This window comes from Balaenoptera ricei, chromosome 15 (genome assembly GCF_028023285.1).
Source record: "Balaenoptera ricei isolate mBalRic1 chromosome 15, mBalRic1.hap2, whole genome shotgun sequence".
Taxonomy (NCBI): domain Eukaryota; kingdom Metazoa; phylum Chordata; class Mammalia; order Artiodactyla; family Balaenopteridae; genus Balaenoptera; species Balaenoptera ricei.
Window position 1 is genome coordinate 37,646,578 of NC_082653.1, and position 25,180 is coordinate 37,671,757.

The 25,180-nt window shown below is 41.3% G+C and overlaps 1 protein-coding gene across 1 annotated transcript in view; it reads right to left on the minus strand.

Moving 5' to 3' along the window:
* Positions 1 to 7,219: 7,219 nt before the first annotated feature.
* The window catches only part of PAK5 (p21 (RAC1) activated kinase 5), a 318,508-nt gene continuing 300,547 nt past the window's right edge, over positions 7,220 to 25,180 (minus strand). Inside the window, exons 7-10 of the mRNA XM_059896634.1 lie at positions 24,244 to 24,370; positions 11,707 to 11,832; positions 9,475 to 9,609; positions 7,220 to 7,375 (exon numbers count right to left, since the gene is read on the minus strand). Of these exons, the coding sequence (XP_059752617.1) occupies positions 7,220 to 7,375; positions 9,475 to 9,609; positions 11,707 to 11,832; positions 24,244 to 24,370 (544 nt within the window). The remainder of the gene's footprint in view (positions 7,376 to 9,474; positions 9,610 to 11,706; positions 11,833 to 24,243; positions 24,371 to 25,180) is intronic.

Sequence of the window (25,180 nt, forward strand, 5' to 3'; positions counted from 1 at the left end):
AACCCCCACCCCACCCACGTGTCCTCCACCCTTCTGTCATCTGTGATCATCTCACCCCCACGCCCCAAATATGACAAGCCTTTTCCTTTTTAGCATCTCATGTATTTTTAGGAAACTTCCTATTTATCTGGAACCATCCAAGGATCTGGGGAGAAACAGACACTTAGATGTATCCCCTTTAGAAAACATTTTTAGGCTTTCTGAGTCGTACTTCTGAAAACTCCATCTTTACTTAATTTAATCTACTTTTACAAAAGTAAATTCATATTTTTTAAAAATTTTGCTTTCACAAGACAGGACTCATTACTATTTTTGGAATTGTCATTCATTCATTCAACAAACAGTTTTTGAGCACCTATTGAGTGCAGGCTCAGTGCTGGGTTACAGTAGTAAAGGACAACTGGGAGTCTATAGTGGGAGAACAGACAAGAAAACACACACACATACACACACGTCATTCTAAACAGAACAAAGTGCCTTGGCGCTTTACAAAGTGTTGCCATATGGCCAGGTACCTGTGTCTAAGCTAACTAAATCTTTCTAGAATCCAAATTTCTTAATTCTCAAAATTAAGAGTGATTTTTTTTTCACCTGTGATATGCAGTACGTATAAAACGCCTTATTACTACGGCTGTTATTGTTATTATTAATTGCGGCATCTTTATTTAGCAGTCCTAAAATTAGGTCTCAAGTTCAGCCTTATTTCTATGAACCTTGCCTTATTTTTTCTTAGCCCCTTTTTATCTTCATCATCAACTAAGCAGAATAAAAGGGGGCCTCCTGATGAGGGAAGGGCCAGTGGTCTATGGGTGGCCAAGGCAAGGTGCCCAGAGGGATGACTCATGTTCATTGCCATTGTCCTGCATTTCACGGAGGCTCCTGCAGCAGGAACAAGCTGGGGGGTGGCTCGTCTATTTGCATTGTTTCCCAAGCTCAGAGATGGGAAAGAAAACAAACAGATAATCCACAGATGCTCAATTACCCCTTTAACTGTCATTTTTCTTTTTTACTGGAGTTTTAAACACAAACGCCTCTGGGCACAAAAGGATGCTGTTTCTGGTTGCTGCTCTGCTGGCCTGGAAAAGCCAGGCTGGATGAACCATATGCATGTTTCTTTGGGGGAAGGAGGAGTTTGATTTCAATTCTGAGCGTGGTTCTTTGCAGGGTTCCCCCATTCTCGGCAAATAGCTCCCAGTGAAGCTGCCTCAGGGAACAGGGAAGACTGTTCCCCAGCCCAAGAAAGCCCTCTAAACTATAACCACTCTTTTCTCACCAATTCTAATCTTTCCATTAACAAAAGCTTGGCAAAGCCACATGGATGGGGGAGACAGCAGAGATAAGAGAATGGAGAAGTGGGAGGAAGATGGAAGGAATGACCTGCAGTGCCTGGTGGAGGTAGCAGGCAGTGCGTGCACTGGGGTTGTTTACAGGGGAGGGTAGTCCAAACCAGCACTGGGCACAGACACCTCCCTGGAACAAACACCCAAGCAACCTGAACCAGACAGACACAGCTTTCAATGTGTGTCTCAAAGTGCAGTTTGCAAGCAGCCTGCATCAGAATCATCTCAGGGGGTCGTTGAAAAATGTCAGTTCTAGGGCATCAACCCAATGATTGAGAATCTCTATGGTGAGACCCTAGAATTGGTATTCTGACTACTTGCTCTCTCCAGGTAATTCTGATTTAGCGGTATGACAACTTCTGGTTAAAAAAGCCTTTGCTATCAGCCTACCTGCAACATTAGCCAAATTACTGGGCTTCTCTGTGCTCATTTTCCCATCTGAAAATGGAGTTCACTGCCCTCTCCTTGCAAAGTTTTTTGAGGATGCATGATAGTACATTTAAGTCCCTAGCACAGCACCTGGCACACTGGAAATGCTCCATAAGAGGTATTACTAATGATATTTTTCTAGCATCCTTCTTAAAATGTGTGTTCAAATTTTACCTGCCATACATGTTCATGAAAGACCCAAAAAGACTAATGCAGGGTTTGTTTGTTTGTTTTATCTGGCATCCAGTTTTCTGTGTCAGTTTATTTTGAATTCAGAGTATGTTTCTATGCAAGGATTCTCTCCATCCCCAGCCCAGTGAACTGCTCAGGAGGTTGTCAGTTTGGGGGTGTCGGGGAGACGGTTGGAGTCCATGAATTTGGATGAGAAAAAACTACACCTTCAGTTTTACTAACCTCAAATGAAAGGTAGCATCTCCTTCAATTATGAACATAGACACCAAACCACCATAGTATAAGCAGGACCTAAGTATAGGTCATCAGCAGAAATTACCACATTATACTTGTTGGAGATACCTCCAAAAATCATTTATATTCCTTATTTGAAATTATGGCAGTTATTAGACCCATCACAGATCTTGTTATTTAATGCATTATAACCATAACATTAAAAAATATATTTTGATAACTATGCTGTAATTGGTTTCCTTTGTAAGCCTATGTATTTTACTTCATGCATTTTAAAACATTTTTCTGAGGACTCCATAGGCGTCAGACAGCCAAGAGGGTCCAGGGTGCAAAATTAGGCTAAGAACTCCAGGGCTGATGGCTACTTCAGTTGTCATTTAAAGTGACGGAACCTGTCAGGTTGTCTTCTGGGGAAGGTCACAAAGGCTTATGTGACAAATGAGATAAGTATTTGTTAGCACCGATCTTGTGTTTTATAGACCCTGGTCTGGGTGCTGGGGACACATCAGTGAATGAAATAGGTAAGAATCCCTGCCCTCATGGAACAGAACTCTGTGTGTGTGTGTGTGTGTGTGTGTGTGTGTGTGTGTGTGGTGTATTCAGGTATCATGATTCATGGGCTGTCATTGAACAAGTTGTTGGGGACTTGGCTAGGCTCAGTTAAGGTGGACCATATGTGACCTTGAAGTCCTTTTTAGCTTTAATTTTTTTTCAAAATGCTGCCAATGATGATGAAGCATAATTATCAAAGCAGTTGCTATGTGGGCAAACCTTTCAGGATAAGGAATCCCTTTGCTTTTAAAATAGTATATTTTGATTCAGAAATCAGGAACCCTCAGACTTTGTCAAGTCCCCTTTTTATCCTTCGTCAGATTTATTTATATAGGAGACGTTGCTGGGGTCCCATCCATGTTCCCTCGGTCCTTCCTGGAGCTCATTTGCTGACAGTTTCTGTACATGCCCACGGCTCCCCGTGTTTCCCTCCCTCTTAGTTGGAGGGAACAAACTTTGCCCACGTACAGGGCAAGATGGACCTTCTGGGGGATGATGCCCTAGGAGCAGCTCTCAACAAACCAGGGATAGGAGATTGTGGATAAATGCCCCAGCCACTTCACTGCTAGAAGGACGATTCTGGAGCATCTCTCCCAGAAGGTCTCCAGTGGGACTGAGCCCCAGGCACCCATAGTGGTGACCCATTCATTAATACCCACCTTTTTTTCAAATTTCTGTCCCTCTTGGTCTCATGTCTCTACTCTGCAATGTTGAATGAGCTTCCTGGGATCATCTTCCAGGAAGTACTTGTGTGTCTGTCTTAGGTTCTCCTTTTGGCAGAACCCACACTAAGGTCATCTATTCACTTAACTCAAAATGCACACATTTCAAGGCTTACGTTGATGGGTTTGCTGCACAATTTGGATTTGTACTGTATCGTGTCACTTTCACAGAACTGCTCCTGCTTGTACATTTCGTAGCTGCTTCAGATCAAATCAATCGTTTCTCTGCCTGGAATCTCATTACCGTTTCTTTGATGACACAGTGACATTCACTTGATCGGTTTGCCCAACGAGTCTGAACTCATTGAGTTGATAACTTCATGGAATGATTTTATTTTTCTAGTAATTGCTACTGAGTGTGTTTGTCCCAGTGGGTAATGGAGACACAACCATAACTCAGACTGATTCCATCTGCCTAATCCATTAAAAAAAATCAATCTCATTCAAAATCAAAATATCTCCCCTCCCCTTTGCTTGAGCTAAACTTGTATCAGAGAGATAGAAGTAGAGTGGATAGGCAGTGGCAGGGGACAAGGTGTGCCTTCTTACCCTCCCTTTCTTTCTTCTGAGTCCCTCCCTCAAATCATGGAGTCTCAGACTAACTCCTGGCTCAAACCTCTGGGGAGCTGTGGGGAAGGGAGATTCCAGTAACCCAGCTGACTGCCATCAGCTGCCTTGGAAATGCTGTTGAGGAAGAGGAGATGCCTGAGTTTCATTTGTGTCCACCTGAAGACTACAGCCTCTGCTTTTAGAGTGGTCGTGGTGTAGATGATATATGTGGTTTTTAGAGTAAGGTTCAGCTCCTCCCTGACCCTCCCCACTGTAGAAAAGCAGCCATATTTCCCTTTGTTTTCCCCCATGGTGCATACCTCCAAAGCACTCTTCAAGTTGGGCATCACCCCATTACTTAGTCAAGTGGTTGCCGTGTTCCCTACTCTCTCTCTATGCACCGTCGTAAGCAGAAAAAATTAGTGTATTCTTCTGTGCCTTCCAGTGGCTTCAGGGACCTGCCTGGGGAAGGTTCCCTTCATCTTTCTCTTCCCTGGCACACAATATACTACTATTAGGAGGTCTCATCCTGCTATCTGAGGCTATTTCCTGAGGGTTTTCACTTTCTGAAATTTCCACATGAGAAATGAACTCTTTATTTGCCAGTATCACTCTCAACTTCATGGCATAAATGTTAATGTCTCCCTTGTCACCCAAACAGGAGGAGGGGGCCCAACATTTTCTTCCAGTCTACCAGAGAGCTTCTCTAATCCAGAACAATCTCCTTTTTATATCTTTCGTGGGTAAAAGTATTCAGATCAGTTCATCATCTTTGGAACAGCAGAGTAGGAATCTTTAGCCATGAATCTGGCTTTCCTTGAATTTGGCCTTCTAGAATTTATTTATTTATTTTTTTCTCAATAGTGGTATCTACATCATAGTCTTACACTGCTTGTAACCTGTGGGGATGGGAATATTTATCTTTGCTTCATGTCAACATGATATTACACATAATTTTATACCAACTCATTTGCATTCCCCAAGATCATAAAGACACCATTCTTGTTATTCAAGAAGCAAATTCAGGAAATTACCAGAGTTTCCAATAACACGATGGGGAAAAAGGCAAACATTTATTTTTATTTGCAAGTGCAGTTTCTGCCAATAGTTAGTGCTCACACAACCTTTTAAGCTACAGTAACTTTTGGTAAATTCAATGAAGACTTTAAAAAAGAGGGAGTGATAAGAAAATTACAGAAAAATTTCTATTACACTGTTGAAAATGTTTGGAATCCAAAATCCACTATTTTCTGCAATGGTTTTTAATATTTTCTCTGGTTAAGAAAAGATTTTTTTTTCTTTCCTTTCTATTTCTACATAGTCCTGGTTAAATGAATACAATCTGTTCCATGAACTTTTAGGACTGCCATTTTCTGGATTTAGATTATTTTCATTCATACATACTTATATTAATATTTTAATATTTTACATAAAACATTGATTTGTTGTGTTTTATGAAACAAAATTATAGATCCTATTTATAATGAGGCATTTCCAGTTTAGGGAAAAACTGAAAATCTAATCAGTAGAAGGTCATTTTATGCCTTTATTTTCCTTTTTAACCTTAATAAATAATTAGGAACCTATTAATTACAAACATTCTTAATTAGGCTTAGAGCAACCAGAGCATTTTCACAATTTTAAATTCATATTTGTTACAGTATGTGAAATTAAGAAAAGCCTCTGGTTTTCCAGTTTGGTAAAAAATGGCTTTCGTTGGATGCAGAAGTAATAGAAACTAATGATGACTATGTAGCTTTTCCAGAGTTTTAAAGGCAAATCTATATTGGCCTACAGTTAACATGCAAATTCATCCAACAAGCAACACAAAATGTATTGTAGTAGTCATTCGTGTTTATCAACATTCAAGAAGATCTAGTCAGCAGCACAACTCTCCTATGTCGGAAACACAGAACATGGTCACAACTGAATTCGGGCCACACCCGGGAAAATCCCCGCTTCCTAATTCATTCTCTAGAATCCAGACTTCCAGTATGATACAGAAACAATAGCGACGAAGGTAAATTACAGACAAGAGTTTGGTGTGCTAGCACACAGAGTTTTAAAAACAGTGACGAACAAAACCAAACATCTTGCCCTCTTCTTTCTTTTTTCCCTTTGTGAGACTGGAATTCTCACAGCCTTCTTGAAACATTCAGTTTGGGGAACGGAGTCCAAATGATCCCAGCACTGAGTTGTCGGATCAAGATGGCGGAGGAGTAGGACGTGGAGCTCACAGCCTCCTACAAGTACATCACATGATCCTAGCACTAAAATTGTTCCTTGGAGGGGAAATTTGGCCCCAAGGGGACATCGTACCCCTTTAAGAGAGGGTACTAGGGAAAACATCCTACTGTGCAAAAGATGGTTTGCTACTAATAGGCTTGAAGGAAAATGTGATTTTTCAGAATATTTAGCTTTCTCCCAAGGAGTACTTTTGGTGGTATACTGTCGCTCACATTTTATTGTACTGTATTATTTTTGGCTGGATAAATGGAATGTGCACCCCCATCACCATCACTCTTAAGTCTTCTTCCATCACATAAGACACTTGTTAAGATAAGAAAGATATTCTACTAAAGCTGACGGTGACTGAGAGTCATTCAGTATTCAAAGTTCCTAACGAATTGTTGGTTCTCTGAAAGGGATAAAAAAGTAGGAAAGACTTTGTTCAAACTCTTGCTAGTAAACAGGTATTACTTCAACTGATACAATGGCTACGTGACATCAAAGTACTATAAATTATCAAAACTATTGTACAGAAAAATTACAAATTCATTGCAAAATACATTACACTGCTATCATTAAGAAAAAAGTGCTTTTTGTTGTCCTTTCTTTTTTTTGCCAGAAAAGTATTCTTTCAATATAGAAAATCCTGTGCGTTACCCTGCATGTGGCTAGGATATATCATAATGGAGTTTGTACTGAGTCATTCTGATTTGCTGGATGAAAGGCTGAAAAATATAATAATGACTTATTAAAGCCGTGTTCCAAATGACCACACCAGCTGTTAGTGGAGAGATGCCTGTTTAAGACACAAGAAGATGCCCTGGGCTGCCAAACCCTGCCAGTCATCACACCGTCCCATCAATCAGCTGGTCTGGAATATACAGGTCTGTTACATGTTATCTGGTTTCCTTGTGTTCTCCTGAATTAGTCTCAGGTCCTCATCTAGCTTTGTCACCGCTATGAATCCTCTGCTCAGTGATGCCTGTATTGTCTCATGAGGGGAACAATGCAAGATGGTGGACCTGCCAATTTCAAGAATGGATGTCCGAGGAGTTCCTGGGCTGTGGCTCTTTGAGAGGGTTCCCTCACCAACATCAGGTCTAGGAATCCCCGGAGCACTGAAGAAACCTGTGAAAACGCAAGATACCATCTTGAGGACTAACACAGACACCCAATCCAGTTCCCCTAAAATGGGTTCCCAGCGAATTCCCAGGAAAGTCATTCTATCAACAACATCAAATTCCAGAATGTCAGCTTGAGGAGAAAGAGGTTATGGAAGCAAAAGCAGGAATTGCCTTTCTTAACATATGCTGTTTTCCTTACCTTCTTCAAGTCTGAAATAATAGGATTAAATGATGGTATGACAAAGAATATTTACTAAATAAAATAATAATGGTATAATAGTGACAGTAGCAGCTATTCTGAAGTGCCTACTGTGTATAGGTGCTGGCCACACATGTTTGATGAACAATGGTGTCAACATGCAATGAGTTTTCTTTGTGTAACCACTGAAACCATCTAGGCTTTGTGGAATCCCTTTCTTGAAGAGAAACAAAATTCTGTAAGGATATCTGACACAGACAGCATTTTTCCTTTAATTTCGTGTAATTTACTTTTTGAGGTATAGCTTACGTACATTCGAGCGTGTAAAAAGTTTATGTTCTACAGTAGTTTTTTTAAACACATATTTACACCTATATATTCCCAACCCCTATCAAAATATAGAACATCTCTCCCTCCACCCCCCTTCCAATCAATACCTGTCTCCCTGCAAAGGGTCACCACTATCCTGACTTCTGATAAGATAAATTTTTACCTGCTTTTGTCCTTTATAGAAATGGAGTCATTGGCTGTCAACCCTTCTCTCTCTGGCTGCTTTCACTTGACATCGTGTCTGTGAGATGCATCCCTGATGTGTGTGGCAAAAGCTGCCTCCTTTGCATTGCTGTGCAGTATTCACTGCTGAATCATTCCACATATCACTTATCCCTTTGGGAAACAACCTTGGAAGGTTTCCAGTTTTTGACCATTAGGATGAAAGCTGCTCTTGTCTGTGACTTTGAAGAACATCACACTCCTTCGTATTGGGTGTGGGACTATTTGAGACCATACTATTTTAGCCACTTTTTATTATTTAAACACCAGTCCAATGCAGTACAAATTTCAATCTCCTGTTCAATTCAAGCAGTCTCCCATCTTTTTGGTAGATCCACACAACCTATATGAGTGATTCTATTGGGGCTCTTCCCTAAGGTTTAGGGGTGAGGGAAGAGGAGAAGCAACCATTACAAACTATCCCCTCACCTAAGGCAGCCTCACTCCCTCTCTTATTGTCAGGAGGCTGACGGGAGGGGTCAGCATTTATAGAGCTGATCTGTGGAGACGGCACCTCTCAGCAAGCTCTGCCCCCACTGGTGGCCCCCACAGTGGCAGTTCTTTGACTTAGCATCATATGTTCTGAGCTTGGCCCTACTTGACAATCTTTGGAAAACAGGAAAGACCCTACTTGGTCCCTTAACCATGTTGCTCTTTGCCCTGCACAATCTAGCCCCTGCCTACCCTCTGACATGCCTCACTCTTTCCCTGTGCCCACTTTGCTCTGGCTGAGGGTCTTCACACTGCTCCTCCCTCTGCCTGGGACATTTTTCTCCCAGATCTTTTTGCATAATTAGCTCCTTCTTTGCAATCAGGCTCCAGTCCCTTGACAGGGCCTCCTTCACCCCTCAGCCAGTACTAGCTCCAAGCCCCCTCTCTGGCCCCTTCCATCACATCACAGTGTTCTATTCGCTTCATAGCAGGTACAACTCTCTGAAATTATTTTATTCATCCATCTGTGTGTGGTTTATTAACTGCTTCCTCAACTAGAATGCAACCTCTATGAGAGTCAGGAAACGTGGGGTTTTGAGCTGCTATATTCCGGCCATTAGAACAGTCCCCAGCATGCAATAGATTCTCAAGGAGGGAGTGCAGAGTAGAGCCAACCCCATGAAAAACGAGCAGGTGTACCCCATTTTACAGATGAGCTTCAGAGATGGAGGGGCTGACTCACTTGCCCAAGCGAGTGAACAAGAATAGCAGAGCTCTGAATGCAAGCAGCTCGAATTCCAAAGTGCATGCCCATAAACCAGGATCTACTCCTGGATGAGACATACCAGTCTTTAAAACCTCAGAGAGACAGAAAAATCGAAGAACGATGTTGAACTTCAGCAACGGATGCTGCTTCTCACCTTGTGCAGGTCCTTCACTCTTGGAGGTAAACTGTCCCGGATCCGCCGCATGGCCTGGAGGGGAGGCTCATTGAAGTAGGGGGGCTCGCCATCAATCATCTCTATCACCATGATCCCGAGAGACCAGATGTCCACCTGTTAGGCACACCCCACTGATTATCTCAGGCAAAGAGAACCTTCTGAAAGGTTGGATGTGTCAGGGACCCCAATTCATTCATACTCATAAATTAATATGGGATTTGTAACCTCTCAAAATATACAATTCATATTTATAGGCTGAATTGTTGAGTGACCAAGTGTTTGCTAATGGTCTTCATCTGCTTTTAAAATACAACTTCAACGAAGATTCTGACAATTAGATACACGTGAATGTCTTAAGACTCTGAAGTTTAGAACTTTCTTTTAATCCTGTTAACTTGGGTGATTCATGGTCTACAGGGCAGATGTGAAAGCCATCCAAAGTTTTATGTTATAAACGGAGAGGAAAGTTGCATTTAAACCATAAGAAAATAAGAAAAGTTTTTGGCATATTCATAACAAACTCCAAAGAGCTACATTGCACAGCACAATATATCCTGATTCTTTTATTAATTTGATTTTTAAAAATAGTTCTTTGCCCCCGTATTTTTTGTTTTTCTTTGTGTTTTATCACTTTGAAGCAGTGTGCACAAAACCATTATCTATAAAACCACGTTCAGGGAATGGAGGGAAAGAAAGGGAGAGACAACAAGCAATCCTTTCTGGGTAAAGAATGGGAAGTCAGGACAAGGAGGAGCCACAGCCGTGCTATAAATTCCCAGGCACTGTTGCCTCCTCCTCCCAGCCTCATTACACCTATCAGTTATTCGCACTCCTGCTCTCACCCGCACAGTGACCTTCACTGAGAATTGATGCTCTTGGGACCACAGTGAGGTAAACAAGTGGAGTATTCATCCAAGGGCAAGTAAACCAGGGAAAGAGAGCAGAGTCCACTGAACTTCTGCCACTCTCCTTTGCTCACTGGTCTGTGCCACCACCTGCAGGCTTCTCCTCTCTTAGGATCACCTTCTGCACCATAATGTGTGGAAACACTGTGTGCCCAGGCGAAATGAGCTCCTTGCCTCTGTGTGTATGTGTGTATAGTGTGTATGTGTCTCAGAACTTCTACTCACACTATTCTCCCCCTAGAAGGCCCTCCTCCACTTCTGGCCCCTCGTTTTATGTATCCAAACCTTGTCCTTTAATAGATTATGAACAGGTATGGAAGCAACCTAAGTGTCCATCAACAGACGAATGGATAAAGAAGATGTGGTATATATACAATGGAATACTACTCAGCCATAAAAAAAAAGAATGAAATTTTGCCATTTGCAGCAACACAGATGGACTTGGAGGGCATTATGCTAAGTGAAACAAGTCAGACAGAGAAAGACAAATACTGTATGATATCACTTATCTGTGGAATCTAAAAACTACAACAAACTAGTGAATAAAGCAAAAAAGAAGCAGACTCACGGACACAGAGGACAAACTAGTGGTTACCAGTGGGGAGAGGGAAAGGAGGAAGGGCAATACAGGGATAGAGAATTTTTTTAAAAAGGGAAGGTTATTATGGAATTATATGAAATCATGTGTGTGAAACTTTAGGAAATTGTAAAGCACTGTAGAATTTAAAGAATCTTTCATTCAATAAAAAAAGATCAAAAAAATTTTTTTTTGATTAAAAAAACAAAAAACAAAAGATAGATTATGAGTGATTATTTCCTTTTCAGAGGAAACAAACATTTTGCCATATTTTAAAATATGTTGCAATATTCATATATGATTTTCCTATAGGAAAACATTATTTCTCATCCAAATATTAACCCCAATCCTGTGGAGCTTTCTCTGATGTTCTATCCTTTGAATCATCACACCTACTCATTTGTGTGTCTCCGGCCACTTTTCAGGTTGCATTTTCTCGCTTTGTGCATGCCTGGCCCTGAGGGTAAGATAATAGTTTGAGTGACTCTCTCCCACTGTCAACTTGGGACCTAAGTACGCTCCTGGATCAATGTTGTGGAAATATCCCAGGGGTGCCCAGTCTCCCTTCTTCCACAACCTAGTCTGTGACAAGCCTAGTGAATGGGGGTCAAATGTGGAGTTAAAAGTCATCACCCTGATCTCCTGTGGTCATTAACGATCTCAGAACCCCTGCATCCCAGAGTCTAACCAGACCCTGCCACTCCCCATCAATGACCATCACTCCCTTACCTCTGTCCCATAAGGCAGCCTAGAAATCACCTCAGGTGCCATCCAGTAGGGTGTGCCAACCAGTGATTTCCTCTTTGGCACCTCTTTGGAAACTTGAGCACAGAAACCAAAGTCAGACAACTTTATCTGAAAAGGAAAGGAATGCAACAAACTAACAATTTAAAAATACTGGCTCTGACGTTTGCAGCAACACGGACGGACCTAGAGATTATCATACTAAGTGAAGAAAGTCAGAAAGAGAAGGACAGATACCATACAAAATCACTTACATGTAGAATCTAAAATATGACACAAATGAACTTATGTTCGAAACAGAAACAGACTCAGAGACAAAGGGAAGAGACTGGTGGTTGCCAAGGGGGAGTGGGGGTGGGAGAGGGATGGACTGGGAGTTTGGGATTAGCAGATGCAAACTCTTATATTCATGTATAACCGAATCACTTTGCTGTACACCAGAAACTAACACAACATTGTAAATCAACTATGCTTCAATAAATTTAAAAAAATACTGGCTTCGAGATGTAGAAATTAGAAAGAGTTTCAAATTCAAAACAAATCACCATCTCATTATTAACAGGCCTTGAAAATACCATAGGAGGGGCTATCAGACCCTTTTATTGGAAAGGTACAATCCATTTTAGTGAAAAAACCTCTTATGGCTCCAGCAGGATTGACTTGCAAATGTTTAACTCCTGCTGCTGGTATCTTTTATAAAATTATGAAACCCAAAATTTACAATACACCCAAAACAAATTTATTAAAATTCAAACCTACTACTTTCATTTAATGTAAGAGATGATGCTTTAGTGTAAGTAAACTGCTATTCTCAACACGAGTTTTCTACAAACTGCTGCAATTTAGGGTTTTTTTTTGTGCCAAAGACATTTAGATTTCTAAGTACCATGAGATGATTCAAATAACCAACGTCATTTCTATGTTTCAATTATTGCAAGGCCCCATTTATAAAGGATGCTGAGATAACACTTTACTGGCTCTCCTTTTCTTTTGATTTTCCTCCTTTGCTCAGGACAATTGAAGTTGCCAATGTGAATATCAATGCAAGTGGAAATGTGGGCATAGAAACTGGGTGTGAGCAATTAGTTACCAGGGGTACAAGGTGGTCATCTTAATTACCCAATATACATATATGTTATTTACGTTAGAGGTCATCAAAAAGAAAAACACCCTGAAATTTCTTGCCCAGAGCCTTTAAGAATACTCTTAGGAACATACTGCACCCTCCGGCACCCTGCCAGTTTATATATTCTAGGTGACCAGGATTCAGTTTATTTCTGGGAGGCTTGGTTCCTGTTCATGGTGACCTGGTCTGAACTTCAGATAGCCTCATTGAAAAGGATTGCCACTTAGGATTATTGGTGATGACAGAATACATTAAATGAAAACAAAACAAAACAAAACAAATCAATAATTCAGGCATTGGTTGGCAATGGTTCAGAATGGTCATTTGAAGTTAAAATTTCCATAGATCAAAGGTATAGTCTCTAAGGCACAAATTCTCCCTTGATTCTCTTGATACCTCTCTGAACGTTTTTCAAACTTTTTTTCTGGCTCTATCTCTGCTGCCCACAACTTAAATACTGGGGCTTCTAGGAGTTTGGCTCCCAACTCTCACCTCTTCTCTTTTTAGGTGCTCTTGCTAGATACTCTTTTTCCTCCCAGGCTTAATGCAGGTTTCTCTCCTTCATTCTAAACCTATACATCCATCGAGTATTTGTTTCCACATGGAGTTAATTTTTGCGAAGGTTATACAGTCTGTGTCTAAATTCATTTTTTTGGCATATGGATGTCCAGTTGTTCCAATACCACTTGTTGAAAAGACCATCTTTGCTCCATTGTACTGCCTTTACTCCCTTGTCAAAGATCAGTTGACTCTATTTATGTGGGTCTACTTCTGGGCTCTCTATTCTGTTTCGTTGGTCTATTTGTTGATTCTTTGCTAATACCACACTGTCTCAGAAAGTCCTAAAGTTAGGTAGTGTCAGTCTTGCACTTTGTTCTTCTTCTTCTTCAATATGTGTTGATGATTATGTTGGTCTTTTGCCTCTCCATATAAACTTTAGAATCAATTTGTCGATATCTACAAAATAACTCACTGAGATTTTGACTGAGATTGCATTAAATCTATAGATCAAGTTGGGAAGAAGTAACATCTTGACAATACTGAGTTCTTCCTATCCAATGGAATATCTCTCCATTTATTTAGTTTTTTTTTAAATTTTATTCATCTGAGTTTCATAGTTTTCCTCATATAGATGTAGTACATATTTTGCTTGATTTATACCTAAGTATTTAGTTTTGGAGGGTGATAATGTAAATGGCATTGTGTTTTTAATTTCAAATTCCACTTGTATTGCTGGTACATAGAAAAGTGATTGACTTCTGTATATTAACTAGATATCCTACAACCGTGTTATAATCACTTTTTAGCTCTAGATTTTCTTGTTGATTCTTTCAGATTTTCTGAATAGATGATCATGTCACCTGTGACCAAAGATAGTTTTATTTCTTATTTCCCAGTATGTATACCTTTTATTCCTTCTCTTGTTTTATTGCATTAGCTAGTACTTCTAGTATGATGTTGAAAAGGAGTGGTGAGAGGGGATATCTTTGCCTTTTTCCTAATCTTAGTTGGAAAGCATATTCAATGCTTAATGATACTTCAAGGCCCTGATCACTTCTCAATTCCTCCAGAATTTTTCTCAGGAACCCATATTGATCTCTCCCCTCACCAAATTTGAGATAATTTAGCACTCATTTAACCTTGAACTGTTTTCTGATGCTGAGTTTTTCCCTCAGCTAGAAATGACATTGCTCAGGGACAAAAGCTCTGCCTTTTAATTGTGAAGCCTCGCTGTGTTCCTTAAAGGCTGAGAAAACAGTGGATACTCAAAAAACTCATGCTACTAGATTGATATTATCTGATATTGACATATATATATACATACATACATACATACATACATACATGGGACAACAGATCACATGATAGAAAACACATTGGTGTTCCTTCTGAAACCATCATTGACTTACTGAAGACAAGTGTTTCTAGAATCAAAGTTCTAACACAGATGAAATGGAGGTAATGTTTTGGAAATTATTATTTTTTCTTTTTCCATTTCCTTGTTCATGATCTGCTCTCTAATCAGGTCAAGACTAGTAGGGTGTTGTTTGGGATGGGACTCCTTCAATTTGGATTGCACCAGATGGAATGCTAGAGAAAGATGGTTTAACAGAGAGATGATTTTTCTCAATTGCTTTGGCATATCAAGAATCAAGCCCAGATGTGTCAGATCACAGAATTTCCATGTGGTATAAAGAAGAGTGCCCTGGGAATTCCCTGGCAGTCCAGTGGTTAGGATTTGGCTCCTTCACTGTTGGGGCCCGGGTTCAATCCCTGGTTGGGAAACTAAGATCCCACAAGCTGCAAGATGCAGCCAAAAAAAGCAAAGAATAATACATTAAAAAAGAAAGAAGAGTGCCTTATGGCCATGGTAGCTGGTCCATAATCCTTGCTGCCCTATTGTAAAAGGCATCTACAATTCTGAGAAGTGAAAGCCCTGCAGTCCATCCCTTTTAGCCAAGTATTATTTGCAGAAGAGGACAAAGAGCAGTAACTTATGTCAGGCCCCAACTCTTTATTATACACTATTTCCTACCACCCCGAGCAGAGGGTGGTGCGCTTCAGAAATATCTGAGTAGCATACATCCCCACACAAACAAGGGAGAGGAGAAGCCACATGCATCTGTGTTCAGAGGTAATATTAAAAATATTTAATAACCAGATTCATCTAGACCAATCAGAATCTAGACATAAAGTTGAGCTTTGTTCTGGAGTTATCCTGTGGGCATTACCATCCTTAATGAGGCAAGGGGGGGTCCTGGTAAAGGGCTGGGGTCATGGGGGATAATACTCCAATGACTGGAAACGTGACTATTAACCAACAAGCATGAGAATATTGCAACATTTCAACAATGGGTATAGATACACTGGTGAATACCAACTGCACATCAGCTTTGGCTATGCCCAACATGGCCTCCATGGAGAGATGGCACAACAGAGTGGGTGGAAATGAACTTGAGGCAATGCTACTGGCTTCCATGGCCTTTGTGTGGTATGCAGGGCTCCCGAAGCTCCTCCAAATCTCAGTGAAGGAACCATAGGCACAAGGCTATGGTTGACATGAGAGGCAGTCTCAAGGATAGCTTTCAAGACTTGAGGAAAGAGGCTGGAGTAAAATACTGCAGAGAAGCCTCTTCCTGAAAAGACCAGCAGCTGATGGGACCAGCTAATGCTCACTGGTCATGAGTCCAGGTAGCAGAAGAGGCTGTCATGCCAAGGCAGGGACCAGCGAGGAACAAGAAGATGGATCGTATCTCCTTCACCCGGAGGTCCCATAACCCACATTTGTCTCCATCCTGAGGAAGATGGGGGTGGGAAGTGGAAAGAAGGAGCAGGTGGTGGCCAAACCTGAAAGACTGAGGGTTTAAAGGTATCAGTTTAACGTTACAATAATGTGTCTGAACTATGATAGACAATGTTTAAATTATTTAAGCAGACTAAATTTAATAGACTGAATTAAAATAGAGTTTAGAAAAAATTCTAGTCAGTGGGGCTTTGTGAAGAAGTCGAGGTTAGTTGTGTGTGTGTGTGTGTGTGTGAGTGTGTGGTTATTTCCAAAGCTCAAGCCTGAGTAAGTTTGCAACCCTATGACACAGATAGTAAAGGAGGAACAATTTTGCCAATATGTTTTGTTTACCTGTAAAATTAAGAAACCTGAATGATTCAGGAGGTGAATGTATCAGCATTTTGGTATTGGCAGTTTTAATTTTAATATCTCTAGTGTGGCTTTCTTTTTCCAGACATTAAAAAAAAAGATACCAAACCTGACAGACTAATAATTATCTCCGTGACAAAATATAAAATGAGAAATTGAAACTCAACACTTGGAAGCCAGGCCTGTTCTTCTCTTGTAGGAGTATAAGTGCTTTTGCATGATTTTTTTACTCATCCAAGTACATAAAAGAGACAATTTTCTAAAAGAACATAATTGCACACAACATTCGTCCAAATAAATCTGCAAGTAGATAATAAGAACTCAGGTAATGAGTATAATAAAGCATTGTAGGCAGTTATTAAAAGCAAATCACATACACACACACACACACACACACACACACACAAAGCAAATCACATAGACTTTAAGCTGAGCCTTATTTTAGATAGGATTGTACAACGCGGGTACTTAGGAAACCACCTTTGTCTCACTAATGCAGTTAGGCTAAGAGAACTGAAGCAAGCATGTTGCCCGCCCCCTAAGAGGAGATGTAGCTGGTTCCACAGCAGCCAGTCAAGGAACTAGAGCTCAGAGGTCAGACAAAGCTGCTACTTAAACCTGAGATCTTACCCATCTCAATGCAACCCGGCTAGGAGTAAGGGGCCCCACAAAAATTTGCAAGAGGAGGAGCAAAAGAGAATCTACCCATAAGATAGCTACAGGTGTAAAATAAAATGTAAAACCCTCGTTTTGTAAATTGCATATGCTCTAAAGAATTCTTGCATCTGCTCCAGGTTTTTGCTAAGGCAGAAAGATGGATGTTTTTGTGCCTGGTTCCTGGGTGCTTCCTATAAGGCAATGGTAAAATTGTTTACCATTGTTGAAATTGCTCAGAGATACATCCAGGCTGACTGAATCAGAATCTCTGAGAGAAGGGTCCAGGAATCTGTTTTTTGCCAAGGTCTCCAGGGGTTGTGATGCTCACTAAAGTCTGTGAACCTGTTTTAAGAAGAGCAATGACCCAGGGACAAAGGAACCGAAGTAATAGAAGGGGCCAGACTGATGATGGTGCCTCCAGCTGAAGACCCACTTCTTCAGCAGCCAAACCCTAGAGGAGAGGGAAGCCATCATAGCGGCTGAGCTGAAACGGCCTAGAGGCCTCAGCCAGCCCCTCTGCCATTTGGCACAGCACAGAGAGCGGTAGGAACTTGCCAAAGACTATGTGACAGTTTTAGCAGTGAACTCAACCCTGGGGTCTTCTGACTTTTCATTCTGTGTTTCCTGCATTAGAAAATAACTTCTGTGGAGGGAGTGTTTGGGTGTATCTCACAGACTACTGGAAAGGGATGAATTTAAGCAAGCTATTTAATATGCCCAAGTCTCTATTTAAGAAGAGCTTCTGGGAGATAATCTTCAGGTTTTCTTCTAATTGTAAAATTCTAGCAATTTGAGAGACAACAAAATTCAAATGGCTAAAGGAGCCAGGAAAATATTGGGTTGGCCAAAATTCTGTTCTGGTTTTCCGGTAACATCTAATGGAAAAACCCAAATGAACTTTTTGGCCAACCCAATAATACCAATGAATTAAATGAGCCAGTGGAGACAATGGAAAACTAGGGGCACACGCCCCTGGTAAGGAGACAATAACTTCCAGCTGATTGTCAGGGGCCCAGTAGAGAAGGTGTGGAACAGTCATAGGCTCTGGTTGCCCGTCTATGGCCCCTTATTTATCCTTTAACCCTCCCTTCAAGTCTTGTGGGAGAAAGGGCACAAACATATTTATTATTTCTGGGTGCTATGTTAGTTTGGGCCCCCCTCTCCCAGAAGAAAATGCTGAGACAAGGATTCAACGTAAGTCATTTATTCGGGAGATACAGGAAACACTAGCAGTGAAATGGGGAAGTATAACAGGGAAGGGAAGGCAGTCAGTCAAGGGTTAATCAGCAAGCAAGTTACCACCATGGGAACTAGAGCTTAATCCTGCTGAGGACGTCTGGGAGACTGTGTAGAACATGTGCCTCAGAGCTATTCCATCCAAAGACGAGAGAGCTGGGGTATTTATACACCAACTCCCATCACTTTTTCAGGGCTGCTCCTGGGAAGCACGAATGTTAATTTCCTGGAATTTCTAACCTGCTTTGTGCTGGAAGAGCAGACTACAATAGCCAGAGAAGTCCCCAGGCGAAGAGATGCAGGTGGTGGCATTTGGAGGTGGAGTTAGCGAGCACTGAAATGGGAAGATAAGGGTGGGGCACCAGCAACATTTGCACTGTAGTGCTATTCACCCTCATCACACCACCTCCATTACTGCCATGTGTGAAGTCAGGCACAGTGTTGCCAGACACTTTGATTTTTTTCAAGGGAGACAGGAATCTGAAATTTTATGTGAAATCTCCTAATTCTTAAAGTGTGGCAACCAATTTACAGTAAAAAGAAAAATCATAAAGATTACTTGTAAATGCCTCTTTTTAATAGATGCATTGGGCTTAAGAGGTCATCGGTTTGAATTCCATTTCAGCCAATGAATTTGATAAAAGTTAGTCACTCACTGTCTTGTGGCCCCTAAGTATCATCTCTTAAATGCAAGCCCCAGGCCAAGGAAAAATCGTGGAGGAATTTACTCAACCCTTAATTGTAAGGGCAGGGGTATTGCCTTCACTCTGAGCATCTACCGTGTACCTGGTTTACCTCTTATGGTTTTATACTAATTACTTCATGTAATTCTTGAAACCACTCTATGACATGTTATTTATTTTCCCTTTCAAACCCCAAACACCACTCCTTAAACACCTATGATTAACACAAATTAGTGACTCACTAGATATTATTTCTATCATGGAAAGAGTGAACGATTTCTTTTCAGTTGATAGCAAATAATTTCCCTTGTAGTCTTCGAAGAGGCCAGAAAGGACTTATCCTTTTAAACCTGAGCAATTCACTGTTTTAAAAAAAAATCTTTTATTTTGAAATACTATATATAGGCTCATAGGAGGTTACAAAGAAATGTGCATACAGTCCTCCCTATACATTAGCATCTTATGCACTATAACTCAATATCAACACCAAGAAATTGATGTTGGTACAGTCCATAGAGCTCACTCAGATTTTATCAGTTATACATGAACTCATTTGTGTATGTAGTGTGTATGTGTGTATATGTGTGTGTACTCTGTAATTTTATCACATTGTAGTCTTGCACAACCACCGTCACAAATCAAGATATGCGACTGTACCATCACCATAAGGTGATGGTGCTACCACTTTATAGCCACACACTTCCAATCCCTAACCCCTGGCAAGCACTAATATGCTGTACATCTCTATAATTACATTATTTCGCAGGTGTTACATAAGCGGAATTATGCAGTGTGTATCCTTTTGAGGTTGACTTTTTTTTTCCACTCAGCATAATTTCCTTGAGGTTCATCCAAGTTCTTGCATGTGTCACTCATTCATTTCTTTTTTTGTCTGGGTAGTATTCCCTGGTATAAATACACCATAGTTTATTTAATCATTTACCCTCTGAAGGACATTTAGGTATTTTCTAGTTTGGGACTACAGTGACTAAAACTGCCATAAACATTTGTGTGCAAGTTTATGTGTGGAAATAAGTTTCCATTTCTCTGGAATATATGCCTAAGAGTGAGATTGCTTGTCACATGGTAAGCCCATTTTCAGTTTTGAAAGGAACTGCCTAACTATTTTTCAAGAGTGGCTCTACATTTTACATTTGCACCAGCATTGTACGAATTAGTGGTGTTATCACTATTTTTCATTTTAGCCATTCTTATAGGTGTGTAACGATATCTCATAGTTTTAATTTGCATTTCTCTAAGGGCTGATGATGTTGAACATCTCCCAACAGCACACCTTGTGTGACAGACAATATTTCCAAAAATGCCAACAATGATACTGTCCAGCCCATGAGATCTTCTTGACATGTGATTCAATTCTCCTCCTACTCAGGAGGGTTTCATGTTCCTTCCCGCTGAATCTGGAAGGGATGTGATCATGGTAAAAGTGACACTATGTGACTCTGAGGTCATAAAAATGCCATACTTCTACCCTGTTTTCTTGGGACACTCACTCATGGAATCCAGCCTCCATGCTGTAAGGAAAGCCACATGGAAAGGCCACATGGTAGGTGTTCTGGTGGACAGTTCCAGCTGAGCATCCAGACAACAGTCAGCACTACGTTCCTGACATATGCCTGAGGAAGATTTCTAGCTGCACCATCTAACAAGTCAGAGCAGCACTGGCTGGCTGAGCCCAGCCAACTCTCAGAGTCATGTGAGAATGCGAAAATAACTTTTTTTTTCTTAACATCTTTATTAGAGTATAATTGCTTTACAATGGTGTGTTAGTTTCTGCTTTATAACAAAGTGAATCAGTTATACATATACATATGTTCCCATATCTCTTCCCTCTTGCATCTCCCTCCCTCCCACCCTCCCTATCCCATCCCTCTAGGTGGTCAAAAAGCACCAAGCTGATCTCCCTGTGCTATGCAGCTGCTTCTCACTAGCTATCTATTTTACTTTTGGTAGTGTATATATGTCCATGCCACTCTCTCACTTTGTCACAAATGACTCTACTACCTAAAGCAATCTACAGATTCAATGCAATCCCTATCAAACTACCACTGGCACTTTTCACAGAACTAGAACAAAAAATTTCACAATTTGTATGGAAACACAAAAGACCCCGAATAGCCAAAGCAATCTTGAGAATGAAAAATGGAGCTGGTAGAATCAGGCTCCCTGACTTCAGACTATACTACAAAGCTACAGTAATCAAGACAGTATGGTACTGGCACAAAAATAACTTTTGACTTAAGACCTAAGGTGATTTGTTATTATGACAATAAATGAATATGTCTTCTGCACTATAGAATGCTATAAAAGCTCCAATAGATTAGTATAAATTGTACTCTCAGCCTTTTCTTGGAGTAGTCACACTCCATCTCTGTTCTCTCTTTTTTTAAGAAAAAAAGTTTCCTTTCTCTATAGAAGCTGGAGTCAATATGGCACCTTGTTCTTAAATCTGGATGAGCTCACCCTGGCCAACGCGGCTGAGAGTCAGGCTCCGCTCCACAAGCTGTGTTCCTTCTTCTGGGTACACTCTCATCCCTGAAGCCCACAGGCCCTGCCCCTCACGTGTCTCTGCTGTCACCACCCCATTGTGGAGGGGCCTTCTCTGACTGGCCTCTAAAAACCCTCTACTCTCCACCCTCCATCTTCTTTACTCTACTTAAGTTAATTAATCATAGAAAACTTAGAATGTATCACCCTGCAATCTGGTGGTGATTTTATTTTTATGTTTACCTATTTGTTTATTATCACACCCCCATTCTCCAAATAAACTGAATGAAATTAGTGATTTTGCTTCATTCATCCTTAGGACCTAGCACTGCCCTGGCACAGAATGACGTTTAGCTCATATTTATTGAATGAGTGAGTGAACAAACCATTCAGACTGAAAGCGCTGAGGATGTGCCAGTCCCTGTGAGCTCTGCTGGGTGCGTGGAAACTAAAGAAATGTTTGAAACGGAGATTCTGCCCTCAAGAATGACACTGAATGATCTAGCCTTTCATATATTGTGGGGAGGGGAGATCTTTAAGTAAGCTAATTAAATAATGAACTATCTTTGTCTCACATCTGATTTTGACATCCGACAGGTACTCACAGCAAGGGTGAGCCTACACCCTCAAACTCTAAAAACAATGAAAGAAAGCCTGGCAGAAACTGTCCTGATTTTTTTTTCCTGTAAGCTCCAGTCCCCAGAGCCAATTTGTGGACCAGTTCAATGCTCTGCAAATTGTGTTCTGAGGCCATGGGACCTTGCCCTGGTGCTTTTCTGAGTCAGGCCAGGAGAGAGTTCTACCCCTTTTCCTATAGCTCCCCTGCTCTATGGCAGATGCTGTAAAATGGCCACATGGTCTTCCCCTCTCTGTATCCACATGCCTTTGGATGCAACTTTGCAACTTCTCCCATCAAGAGGAAGTGGTGTTTATGGTGCTACTTCCCCACCCCTTGCATCTAGGCCCAGTTACCTCTACTACCACTGCTCAGATCCAGCCAACCACCAGGCTAATTAGTGAGGCTGTCAACCCCAAAGTGACCACAATGCAAGAGTGAGCTCAGCTGATGTCACGTGGAGCAGAGGTAAGCTGTCCCAGCTAAGGTCAGTGCAAAAGCCGACTCACAGAATGGTGAGCAAATAAATGGTTCTGGGTTTAAGCCACTAAGTATTGAGTGGTTTGTTGTGTAGCAAAAACTGACTGACACAGACTCCTGTACACTCTTAAAAAAAATTCAGCCAGAGTAATGCAGAAAGCAGGACTTAAAACTGCCCATTAAACATAATACTAAGTTGGCAAATTATGTGTGTGTGTGTGTGTGTGTGTGTGTGTGTGTGTATGTTCATATATATATATATATATATAGGAAATGGGATTATGGGTGATTTTTATTTTATTCTTTATACTTTTCTGAATTTGCTGAATTTTCCACAATAAAACTGACAATCTTTTTAAAACAAAAGAAGAAAAGCCAAAGTTCTTGGGTAGTTTCTTCTGGTTGTCCTCTGATCATTCCTGGGCAAATTCTGATGTGACGTGAACATTTTCCATGTGACTGAGGATGCTGGGTGGTAAAAGACAGGTGCATTAAAGGGACAGCTGGCTCCATTCATCACAAGGCTATTACATCTGCTGGGAGTTTCAGGAAGATTAAAAGGGTCTAAATAGGGGGAAAAAATCTATGCTTCAAAACTCTTCCATCTAACTAAGTCTTCCTGGGAATGTCAACTCATGCCTTCCTTGGCTGTTGTATTCTATCTGGTGTGGCTGATGAGTTTCAAGTGAATCCCCTGAGCAGGCTGCAATGATGGGAAATGCAGATATCTGGGCCTGGGGATACACTAGTGTGATGGATATCTTCTGTTTGTCCTTTCAGATCTGGGAGCCCTGAGCCCTGGGAGGCCAACCTGTGTTGACCATTGATGGCTTCTGATTGGACTCAGCCAATGGGAAGCACGAGTAGGAGATTGGAAGGAAGGAGCAGAGTGAGGTTCAGGTACTTATTGGCCCAGCTCCCATCCAGCAGGTTCACTATGGTCTGGCTTCCACTGAAGATCAGAGCTCCTGCCAGGCAGCCCTCTTCACACAACAATCTCTATTTCAAGATTCCAGTGACTAATTCTGCACCTCACCTCTTCAGTCATGGGGTAATAAGAGTGGTGTTCTATTCTAGAGACCTATGCTGGTCCTCATGACAGTTCCTTTTGGCTTTTCTACATCTCATCTGCCCACACCTTTATTAAACTCTCCTCAAAGCACTGGAATTTGTCATCTGTTTCCTGCAGGGACTCTGAGAGATACTGCAGACATGCGTAGTCACACGAACAGGGTGGACACAGTCCTAGAAAAGTCATTTTCTCTCCACCAATGAAAATAAGAATGTGGCAGAAAAATAAAAGAAATTTCTATAGTTTCTATTACTTCCTGCACTTACTGTTAAGGCAGAAAATTATCCGTCAAATTCAGCTCACAGATAGTTCTGAATAACAGGATGACACAGAGGATGGTAATTTCTTTTTCAAAAGCCTCCTGGGAAGAGGAGTGGGTGACTTGCAACTAAGGAAAATTAGAATTATGAGAAAGTGTTCTTAGGAATATAATACCTGTGACAGGTGAAATGACAAGGTAAACTGGGGAGGGACCCAACATGAAAATCTTACCCGGCCATCACTTGTCAGCAGGATGGAGTCACTCTTTATGTCCCTGTGAATCACTCCTTGGTTGTGCAGGTAGGAGAGAGCCCTCAGAACCGACAGACAGACGGTAGCTATTTGTTCTTCATTCATTCTAGAAAGGAAATCACATTGAAGGAGCAAGGTCAGGCTTAAGACCATCTTTGAAATGATCAAGAGAGGTGGCTCCCTTGTGTTCTAGTGAACCAGTCCATGCTCCCCAGCCCATGTCTCGAAAATCTATGGGGAAGGAAAAGGAAGTCTTTGGGACCTGATTCCCAGAACCTAAGGTCTGGCATTGAGGATGATAGGGGCTCAGTATAAGCTAAAGTAAAGAGACCCCCATTGGCTGGCTTTTGCATCATCAGTGCAAATGCACTTCCTTGGACTCTTATAGGTAATTCCCCAGGTACTGACAAGCCACCAGGGACCTACAGAGAGGGCACATTGAATGACGCCAAAGTTCCAGGAGTGGCTGCTAGATGACCTTGAGGAAGTCCTTTAACTTCCTCGGGTCTCTTTTTCCTCATCTTGGAAATGGGCAAGGCCATGGTTCTCTTCAAGGTTGGACTCAGGCAAAGTGGTCTTTAGATCTCTAAGATCCCCCTCTGGGACTTGCCCTGCCTCTCACTAGCCCTTCCTCTCCCTCCTCCAGGAGCTGGAAGCTTCTGTTGCTCCAGGTCCCTCTGTCAAGAAGGAAATTGGGCATAGTTAGTTACAAATAACCAAGCATGAATGCGTGATACCCTAATAAATAGACCATGGGAATAAGAAAGGCAAGCACAACACTGGGTATGCTCCCCCATTTCATGGCTGCACCCTCCGAAGAAGGTATTTCTGGTTTCAGAGGAGACTGAGGTCAGGTGACCTGCCCAAGGTTATATAGCTCAGAAAGTAACCAGATCATGATTCAAACCCCACCTTT